Source organism: Macrobrachium rosenbergii, chromosome 54 (assembly GCF_040412425.1).
Source record: "Macrobrachium rosenbergii isolate ZJJX-2024 chromosome 54, ASM4041242v1, whole genome shotgun sequence".
In the NCBI taxonomy this organism is placed as follows: domain Eukaryota; kingdom Metazoa; phylum Arthropoda; class Malacostraca; order Decapoda; family Palaemonidae; genus Macrobrachium; species Macrobrachium rosenbergii.
In genome coordinates this window covers 22,245,103-22,256,083 of record NC_089794.1, presented here as the reverse complement: position 1 = coordinate 22,256,083, position 10,981 = coordinate 22,245,103, and the positions used below count along the sequence as shown (strand labels likewise).

The 10,981-nt window shown below is 39.8% G+C and overlaps 1 protein-coding gene across 1 annotated transcript in view; it reads right to left on the bottom strand.

The window, feature by feature from the left end:
* Nucleotides 1–626: 626 nt before the first annotated feature.
* Nucleotides 627–10,981, bottom strand: part of LOC136834600 (uncharacterized) — a 10,664-nt gene continuing 309 nt past the window's right edge. The window contains exons 1-2 of the mRNA XM_067097179.1: nucleotides 10,813–10,981; nucleotides 627–775 (exon numbers count right to left, since the gene is read on the bottom strand). The exon at nucleotides 10,813–10,981 is cut by the window's right edge and continues 309 nt beyond it. Of these exons, the coding sequence (XP_066953280.1) occupies nucleotides 627–775; nucleotides 10,813–10,981 (318 nt within the window). The remainder of the gene's footprint in view (nucleotides 776–10,812) is intronic.

Sequence of the window (10,981 nt, the reverse complement as noted above, 5' to 3'; positions counted from 1 at the left end):
TAAATCATTGCATAAAAAAGTACTGCGCAATAGAGCGTCACACAGAGAAGGGTTTGTAGGTCTCTTGATGCGATTGGATTTCCGTACTAGTGGAAGCGTTGGTTTTCCGAGAGCACTCGGCTCTGTACGATAGCGAAGTCTTCTTCTTCTTCTTCTTCTTCTTCTTCTTCTTCTTCTATTTCTTGTTCCTCTACTTCTTTTTCCTCTTATTCTTTTTCTTCTTCCTCATCTTCTTCTTCCTCTTCTTCTTCTTTTTTCTTTTTCTTCTTCTTCTTCTTCTTCTTCTTCTTCTTCTTCTTCTTCTTCTGCTTCTTCTTCTCAATCTTCTTCTTCCTCTTCTTCTCAACCTTCTTCTTTTTCTTTTTCTTCCTCTTTTTCTTCTCCTTCTTCTTCTTCTTCTTCTTCTTCCTCTTCTTCTTCTTCTTCATCTTCTTCTTCTTCTTCTTCTTCTTCTTCTTCTTCTTCTTCTTCTTTTTTCTTTTTTCTTATTCTTCTTCTTCTTCTGCTTCTTCTTCTCAATCTTCTTCTTCCTCTTCTTCTCAACCTTCTTCTTTTCCTTCTTCTTCTTCTTCTTCTTCCTCTCTTTCTTCTCCTTCTTCTTCTTCTTCCTCTTCTTCCTCTTCTTCTCATTTTTTCTCCTTCTTCTCCTCATTCTTCTTCTTCTTCTCGTCCGTGTTCTCCTTGTTCTTGTCGTCGTTGTCCTTCTCCTTCCTCTTCTTCTCATTCTTCTTCTCCCTCTTCTTCCTCTTCCTCTTCTCTTCTTCTTCTTCTTCTTCTGCTGATATTGGCCCGATAATCTATCTGTCCAATAAGCACGGAAAGGAAGAGGCACCAGAAGTGGAAGGCGATAAGGACGAGAGATCCTCGCCACGGCTGATATAATCTCTCACTCTCCGATGACCCGCAGTTGTCGGTGCACAAACAATTAAGTAATGTTTTTTTTTTTTTTTTTTTTTGAAAGCTGCGTGTCTCCTCCTGGTGGATTATAAAAGCATAACCAACCTTTCAAATATGCTTACGTGACGACAGAAGGGCTACTGTTGCCGACGAAGGTGCAAAAGAATCCGCTGTGGGATGAAAGACCTGAGGCATCCCAGGTAGTTTCTCTGTAAAAGACAATTAATGTGATGGCTTTGTCTGTCCGTCCGCACTTTTTCTGTCCGCCCTCACATCTTAAAGACTACTGAGGCTAGAGGGCTGCAAATCGGTATGTTGATCATCCACCCCTGATCATCAAACATACCAAATTGCAGCCCTTTTGCAGCAGTAGTTTTTATTTCATTTAAGGTTAAATTTAACCATAATCGTGCTTCTGGCAACGACATAGGATAGACCACCACCGGGTCGTGGTTAAAGTTTCATGGGCCGCGGCTCATACAGCATTATACCGAGACCATCGGAAGACAGATCTATCTTCGGTGGCCTTGATTACACGCTGTAGCGGCTATACAGAAAACCCGATTGCGCCGGAGAAACTTTGGCGCATATATTACATGTTTGTTATTACCAACAGCAAAAGGATCAGATTCACATGATATTCCTAACCAAAGGCTACACACTTTCTAGGTGGAGGCATTAACGGATCCAGGGGGGGGCCACCTGGGCACATGCCCCCCCCTCCCCCATGAAAAATAATGATAAAATAATAATACTGAAGATTTAGATAATAATAATAACATAAATGAGAGAAAAAGCTTTTACAGAAATAATGATAAAAATTTGAGAAAAAAATAATAACGATTATCCTAATTATAATATATATATATATATATATATATATATATATATATATATATATATATATATATATATATATATATATATACATAATATATATATATATATATATATAATATATATAAATTATATATATACAGTATATATATATATATATATATATATATATATATATATATATATATATATATATATATATATATATATATATATATATAAATGTATATATATATATATGTATATATTTATTTATATATATATATATATATATATATATATATATATATATATATATGTATATATTTATTTATATATATATATATATATATATATATATATATATATATATATATATATATATATATATATATATATATATATATATATATATATATATATATATATATATATGGATCCGCTTGGGGATGGAGGTACAAGGCGTCTTGTTTTGAATACAAAGCAGTCCATAGCGCCGCTAGTCATCAAACTCCCCAACTTGCAGACTGGTCCTTGTTTCTTATAAGCGTCCCCCCTCCCCTTTCCGGGGTCGGGGGGGTTGGGGGAGGGGGTGGTACTACATCACAGAGCACACAAAAACTCATTTTTCCACAAAGCTCAATGTTTGAAAAACCCTTTCTGGACGCACGAGTTTTTTTTTTGTTAATATTTACATTAATTGTTTTTGAATGAGCGAAGAATGTGTATTGAAGGTCATATTCCAAACGCGTATATGCCATGATATGATAATTATGTTATGATATGTTATGATAAAGGGCAGACGCACTGATGTAAGATGATGAACGAATATTCGCTGAATCTGGTCTGCGTTTTAATCTCTCAGTTGGAAGGTACTTACAGTGGCAGTAATGTATATACACACACACACACACACACACACACACACACACACACACACATATATATATATATATATATATATATATATATATATATATCCACCTACCTATCTATCTATATAAATTATATGCACATCTGTATGTGTATAAACACTTTTATATATATATATATATATATATATATATATATATATATATATATATATATATATATATATAAACAATTAGTGTGTGTGTGAATGAGAGAGAGAGAGAGAGAGAGAGAGAGAGAGCAGACATCCTTTCTCCTAGTACCCAGTGCATTCCTCGTCCAACGGTGGTATGGAGGGGGCGCCAAACACGTGTCCCAGCCAACTGTTTAGTTTAATGAGAGAGAGAGAGAGAGAGAGAGAGAGAGAGAGAGAGAGAGAGAGAGAGAGAGAGAGAGACAGAGAGAGAGAGTCATTTCAGTGTGCTCGAGGAGCACTGGGAGACCTGTTATCTCCCACAATCTCTGCCGCAGCGTTTAAAGAGACTTCGGTAGACTTTAAGACTTGTTCATCACTTACTGAATTGACGGCAAGATATTTTTCAGGAAGCTGGACTTCATGAAATTCTTTTCGTTTCATTCTTCATAATGATTTGTGCTTTTATCGAGCTAATTCAATTAAAATAATGACTTTGCATACCTTCGTAATAATAATTACCTCTGAATACTCGCCACAGGCAGACTGAGACCTGAAAACATTACGGAGAATTTACGTTAAATCAAATCTCAAGTTTCTTAGGTTTCTGTAAAAGAAAACTATTGTGGCGGCTTTGTTTGTCCGTCCGCACTTTTTCTGTCCGCCCTCAGATCTTAAAAACTACAGAGGCTAGAGGGCTGTAAATTGGTATGTTGATCACCTACCCTCCAATCATCAAATATACCAAATTGCAGCCCTCTAGCCTCAGTAGTTCTTATTTTGTTTAAGGTTAAAGTTAGACATAAACGTGCTTCTGGTAACGATATAGGACAGGCCACCATCGGGCCGTGGTGAAAGTTTCTTAGGCCGCGGCTCATACAGGATTATACCGAGACCACCGAAAGATAGATCTATTTTCGGTGGCCTTGATTATACGCTGTAGCAGCTGTACAGAAAACTCCATTGCGCCGAAGACACTTCGGGGCATTATATACTTGTTTGTATCGTGTTTCACATTCTTCCTAACTCCTGTAACCTTCCTGTGTCTAAGAGGCGATTCAATTGGTTCCTTCGGAATTCTCCCACCTTATTTTTCTTTTATCTTCAGTCCTGGTCGCAAATTCCTGAGATGTATGCTAGTATTGTACCAGCCCCGGTTTTTTTGCCATGCCCCGTTAGCTTGGGTTAGGTTGGATTGGGTTCGGTGAGACTGGAAGCTCCACTGATATTTGGGTGGGGGAAACATAATGAGATTATTTTCAAGAAAATTCTATGGTTAGTTTTTAAGATATGGCGTCTCGCTTTTTTCAGCGAAAGGTCCCGGTACTCGGTTACATCTCGGGAAAATGTGGCCTGGGCAAGTAAAAAAACCAAAGCTAAAATTCCTTCCCTTTCATCTCAGTATTGTGATCTTCAAGCCTGGGCAGGTAAAACTTCTAGACTTCGAAAACAAGAACCTAAAACTGTACAACCATCAGGGGAGTTCTGTCATGAAAGGAGTTTTCTAAAAGTCAGCTCCTTCACTCCTCCCTGGTTTAGGACTAAAAGTGCAAGGGTGGGAGGGGGTTAGGGATGCCCCCAGCCTCCTACAAGGGGGTGATGAACGTTAAGTAGGAGTTTATCTGATGGTCCTGGTCTGGGTGACGCACAGATGCTTCCCTGTTTTTGTTTCTTTTCTCCTTTGTGTATGTCTGTGTGCGTGTGTGTGTGTGTGTGTGTGTGTGTGTATTCCTGAGCTGTCGATATTTCCTTTGGTGTGTTCACACAACAATAAAACATGTCATCAACAAGTTGGAAACTTGTTGCACACAGACACATCACAAAAGTGTTGTAGACACATCAATGACAATGAGCGGAGAACAAACCTTTGTTAAATGCTGCATATCAGGGAACGTCTACACTTCGGTTATAAAAAGTCATGGATATGTTGGAAACTTGTTGCACAAACATTGCAAACATGTTGGCAACAAATCAATGACAGTGAGCAGAGAACAAACCTTTGTCAAATGCTGCATATCAGGGAACGTCTACACTTCAGTAAAACAACTCATAAACATGTTGGAAACTTGTTGCACACCATATTGTAAACATGTTGACAACAAGTTGGTGACCGTGAGTGGAGAATGAACCTTTGACAAATGCTGCATATCAGGGAGCGTCCACATGCAGTAAAACATGTCGTAAACATGTTGAAAACTTGTTGCATACACATCACAAACATGTTGGAAACTTGTTGCATACATATTGCAAACATGGCAACAGATCAATGATTGAGTGGAGAACGAATCTTTGTTAATTGCTGGATAACCTTATGAACCACTGGTTAGGACAAGTTTTTGATGTGTGGGTGATAAGTTGCCAAAGTGATTTTATGACAGGTTGTAATAGGATGAAATTGTACGCATGTTCATATGCAGGAATCCATTAAGGCCATTCGTTAATCTGCTGAGCAAGCCCTTACAGATTAGAAGGACTCATTAAGTGTGAAGAGAGAGAGAGAGAGAGAGAGAGAGAGAGAGAGAGAGAGAGAGAGAGAAATAAGCAAAGTAAATAAAATTCAATTAATAAAATAGCATAAGCATTAAGAGTTGCGTGGAAATTACGATCCTTGACGGGAATTCCTTCGACGAAAAACTGGTACAAGAATGTTTCTCCGACGCCCTGTTGCTGTGTTTGGGTAGATTCCTTGACCAGAGTCAATTAATAAGCTGCTCTTCCAGACCAGGAGAGCTTCCTCGGGCGTCTGAAAAAAACCGGTTTCTTTTAGGGGACGGCTGAGGGCCAGCCCAGGCTTCAAACTGGAAGACAGCTCATAATGATGACTGGTAAGAAACAGTCGCCACTTGCCACTGTTATGGGAGAAGTGCTTCTTGTGTCCAGCCTATTTCTTCTTCTTCTTCTTCTTCTCAACTTGATCCCCTGTCGGTGGTGTAGTTTTTAGTAAACTTCTTCTTGCTGTTTCTACCTTGTGTCACCTTTGACTCTCATTCTTCTGGAATGCAGTCTCTCTCTCTCTCTCTCTCTTAGGCCTTTCTCTCCTTCGTGTCCCTAGCACCTCCACTTCCACGATCTCTCTTGCAGCATGTCGCTCATTATCTCCCTTTCCACACCACATGTCCAAACCATCTTAATCTAGACATGTCCATCTCTTTCCAGAAATCAGAAACCCAGCACAGACGATGAGACAACATTCGACCGCCTTGTCATGGTGACACGGCACCATTTTCACGGTAAACACGGCTTCCTGATGCGCACACGTCCTCAGATTATGCATGGTCATCTGCTAGAGATTCCAGCTAGGAGGAGAGTGCGTGTCTGCGCATCGGCTAACAACTGAATAGGCGATACCTCACGGAGGAGGAGCTTGCAATGGCCTAAGAATATGTATGTGTGTGTGTGAGAGAGAGACAGAGCGATGATGAGAAGGTCAGGAACTGTTTCTTTTCTGGTCGTCAGACAAATTCGTTTCACGTAACAAAATTACGAGGAAGTCACGTGGATGCATCACATGACGGACGGGCATTGATAACGTTTCTCTTCTCTGAAGGGTGCAAGGTGTCGAATTTCGTTGCCTGGTTAAGCCTCTATTTTCATTATCTGATCAGCTGGCTTCGTTTGACCTATGGCCATAGATTTAGGAACATAACTAGCACTTAAATAATACTGGCGATGAAGTTTGGTAGGAAATATGTATCATCTACGAAGGAATTTTAAAACGTAATAGCAGGATGTAGTATTGCTTCTCGTGATCTCTTTATGAAAGTACGCCGTAGCCTTCAGTAGGCCTAACTTGATGCCACCCATTGTAATAAGAAACTACACTATTTCCCCTCAGAGTAAATGGATTGTTTTGGGACGTTGTTAACAATCAATGTTTGTCTTGTGTGCTTTGCCTAGTTCTCGTTTGAATCGTTGTTTGCTTGAATTCTTTGTCTCTGCGCCAGTTTTGCTTGAATCTCTTCAGCCTGGCTACCATTGTCTCACTCAGGAACGTGGCTTTTCCAAAAGTTTCAGAGCGCTGCTATAGATGCTCTCACGCAGGAATGTGGCTTTTTTCCGAAAGATTTTTGAGCCTGGCTATCGCTCTCTTACACAGGAACGTAGTTTTTTTATTTTTCAAAAATCTGTTCAAGCCTGGCTACCATTGTCTCACGCAGGAACGTGGCTTTTTCAAAAGTCTTTGAGCCTGTCTATTGCTGCTCTCACACAGAAACGTGGCTTTTTGGGTTTCCGTAAAATAAAACAATTGTGCCGGCTTTGTCTGTCCGTCCGCATTTCCTGTCCGCACTCCTCCTGCGCCCTCAGCTCCTAAAAACTCCTCAGTAGTTTTTATTTTAAGGTTAAAGTTGGCCATAATCATGCTTCTGGCAACGACTCAGGATAGGCCAAGGCCACCACCGGGCCATGGTTAAAGTTTCATGGACCGCGGCTCATACAGCATTATACCGAGACCACCCAAAGATAGGTTTATTTTTGGTGGCCTTGATTATACGCTGTAAAGAAAACTCGACTGCGCTGAAGAAACTTTAGCGCATTTTTTTTTCTTTTTGTGTTTTTTCTTTTACTTTCAAGCAATTATTTTTTGTGTGTGTGTGTGTGTGCAGCGATTAAGACAATTCCAACCATTACGAAAGAGGTGAAACTTGACAGATTACGAAACATAAAAATTTAACCTCTTCAGATTACGAAATAGATCAAAATTTAACCCTCTTCAGATTACGAAATAGATCAAAATTTAACCCTCTTCAGATTACGAAATAGATCAAAATTTAACCCTCTTCAGATTACGAAATAGATCAAAATTTAACCTCTTCAGATTACGAAATAGATCAAAATTTAACCTCTTCAGATTACGAAAGAGATCAAAATTTAACCTCTTCAGATCCTGGGCTGTAGCACAAGACGAGTAAAGATCTTCAGGCATCTAAAAGAAAGACGCAAACACAACGTCAGCTTGCCAAGGAGAATTGCCACGTAGCCTTGAAACACGTGTATTGCGAAGCTGTTGTTCTTGTCTAACAAGCCTTGCTGGGTTATGGGGGGAAGAGGGGGAGGGGGCCTGCTTCATGACCAGTGGTAATATCTTGTTTATGATTATTTCGTGTACATGTCAATACCTTCGGATACTCGCTTGTATTGAATTGGATATAGAATTTAGGCCAATGTCATTCAACGCTGAAACGGAAATCGACAGTGCAAAGGTTTGAAAGGCGTCACAGGAGGAAAACTTCGCAGTTGCACTATGAATCAATTGTTAGGAGAGGGTTAAGGAAAGTAAGATGGGAGAAAGAAAATATGAAAGGAGGTACGGCAAAAAGGAAGACATTCGCTTGTATCATCCTCTGCGAGAATATTCACGAGATTCTTGGCAAACTCGTTTACGCTCTGTGAATGAAAACAAAGCGGATATGCAATTCTGTTACGAATCAACATTCTCACGAAGTTCAATAGCACTAGGAAGCTTATTCGTCTACTTACTTCGTTCCAAAAGCATAATACATTTTCAGCGAAGATTCTTCCATCCTTTTTTTAAATAAGTGCATCTGTTTGTTTGTCCTGAAACCTATGTTTATATGCTGAAAAAGTGCGCAGGCGTGAGAGGATCCGTAAAGTTCACAGGCATTCCCCATTATCTGAAATCAGTTATTATCAATATCGTTTCCTTCCAACTCTTTGCAACCAGGGAGAAGAATCAGGTATGATAATCATCAACCTTTGCCAATAACGGTAAAATAATTATCATCCTCAACTCACTTTGCTCATTCCAACCTTATCCCAGTATACCTTGGTGTCTGGGGCCCTCTGTGTGCTTGTGTGTGGCCTTGAGCTGATCTGAACTTAGGACATTTTCAAGATCTACCCCTAATCGTCATTATCATCCTCACCTTGGCAGTCTAATAAACTCTTTAGAACTTATCGGTCTTTTTTAACTGTTGCTATTGGTATCTAAGTGTTACGATGCCAAGAATAAAAAAAAAATACCTGATACTTGCAACACTAGGCAGGCTTCTGCTGCAAACAGTAGGCCTATATCGTTTTCTAACATCAGGTTTAAACACTGTTCAGTTTGGTACGAGTTTTTTCTTGGCTAACAACTAAAATGTGTCTGACAGTTTGACGAATCCAGTTGTGGAATCTTTTTCCTAGCGTCAGATTCAGTACTAATCACTTTGCTGGGAGTTTCATCTTGGCTAACAACTAAAATGTGTCAAATAGTCTGACTAGCGGGGCTGTGGAATCTTTCAAGCCTTAAATGTTGAAGCGAGGAGCTAATTCATTCCTGCTCTCTTCTGTCTGCTGCAGCTGCTACTGACGTCTCCTGAATTTCAAATGTGCCGGTTTCATTTCTATTCTCTCATGTTTATTGACTGAGCCACCTTTTCCTATAACCTCTCTCTCTCTCTCTCTCTCTTTGCAGACTGATTCCCTTTTGGAACCCTGTTGGGTTTATAGAAGTCTGCTGGCTGCTCGTAAAGGGTTTCAGCTGGAGATTTAGAGAAAAAAAGAAAGTAGGAACAAGGACCAAGGCGAAACTGATTCATCTACACTGTTTTGCCGTGTTTAGTACTAGGCCCTGGGCGTCAGATGTATTTCGCCGTGTTTAGTACTAGCCCCTGGGGATCAAATGTATTTTGCCCTGTTTAGTACTAGTTCCTGGAGGGGTTTAAATGTATTTTGCTGTGTCTAGTTATAGCCCCTGGGGGGTCAAGTGTATTCTGCCGTGTTTAGTACTGGCCCCTGGGGGATCAAATGTATTTTGCCGTGTTTAGTACTAGCCCCTAGGGGGTCAAATGTATTTTGCTGTGTTTATTACTAGCCCCCTGGGGGATCAAATGTCCCTAAGTGCATTTCGCAAGATAGAAACTTAGAAAAAAATCCTCAGTTATTTACATATATTTTACTTTTTATTGTGATAATTATTAGCTTGCAAGAACTATATGTAGAGAATATTTGTTTTCATTTTTTATGAAGATCCGAAAGATATAAGAAGAAGAAGAAGAAGAAGAAGAGGAAGGAGAAGAAGAAGAAGAAGAAGAAGAAGAAGAAGAAGAAGAAGAAGAATGTCAGTCTACCAGTCGAAGGGAGGACGAGGGACCTCTTCGTTCTAAACAGTTTTGTTGACGTTAGCTAATAAAACAGACATCGTTTACTGACAGTCATAACCAAATAGGAATATTCACGGTACTAAAATCATTTCTACTCCCAAATATAGTAATAATAATTAATGATATTTATCATCAAAGCTTAGTTTGATGCTTGTTTGTTATTTAAAGTATCTGTTCAGTACTCCGAGATATTGTTTACCGATCTGAGGCTGCTTCTGACTGAGGATAGATAATTTATCAGAAGCTTTTGTCGGAGAGATAATTAAAGCACCAAGAGATTTCATCTCGTACTCTGGGCCAAGGCCCAAATCCCAGCTTTCAAAAAACATCGGGTGTTTAGTTTTCTGAAAAGAAAGCTATATTGAAGGCTTTGTCTGTCCGTCCACACTTTTTCTGTCAGTCCACACTTTTTCTGTCCACCCTCAGATCTTAAAAACTACTGCGGCTAGAGGGCTGTGAATTGCTATGTGGATTATCCAACCGCCAATCATCAAACATACCAAATTGTATTCCTCTAGCCCCAGTAGTTTTGATTTGATTTAAGGTTAAAGTTAGCCATAATTGTCCTTCTGGCAACGCAACAACATAGGCCACCACGGCCGGCTGAGAGCTTCATGGGACGCGGCTCATACAGCATTATACCGAGACCACCGAAAGATAGATCTATTTTCGGTGGCCTTGATTATGCTGTACAGAAAACTCGATTGCGCCGAAGAAACTTCGGAGCATTGTTTACTTGTTTATCTTTGCGCCTCGAAGTGGGCAGGTGTTATTGGGTTGACCTCGGTCTCTCCTTAGAACAGGGGGCTACTTTCTCTTCAGTAATGGCTCCTGAATCCTGGCTCTTTCTGGTTCATTGCTGGCGTCTGGAGAATTCAGAGTAGGTACACACTCTGATCTTTCTGTAAGTCGTCACAAGTGTAGGTCATTGCACTTTTCTGGTCATACCTCTCCGTATATTCTGCTGATCTTTCATTCTCATCTGCCTATTCTGCTGATCTTTCGTTCTTTTGTGTATATTCTGCTGATCTTTCATTCTTCTGAGTATGTTCTCCTGATCTTTCATTCCTCTGTGCATATTCTCCTGATCTTCCATTCTTCTGTGTATATTCTGCTG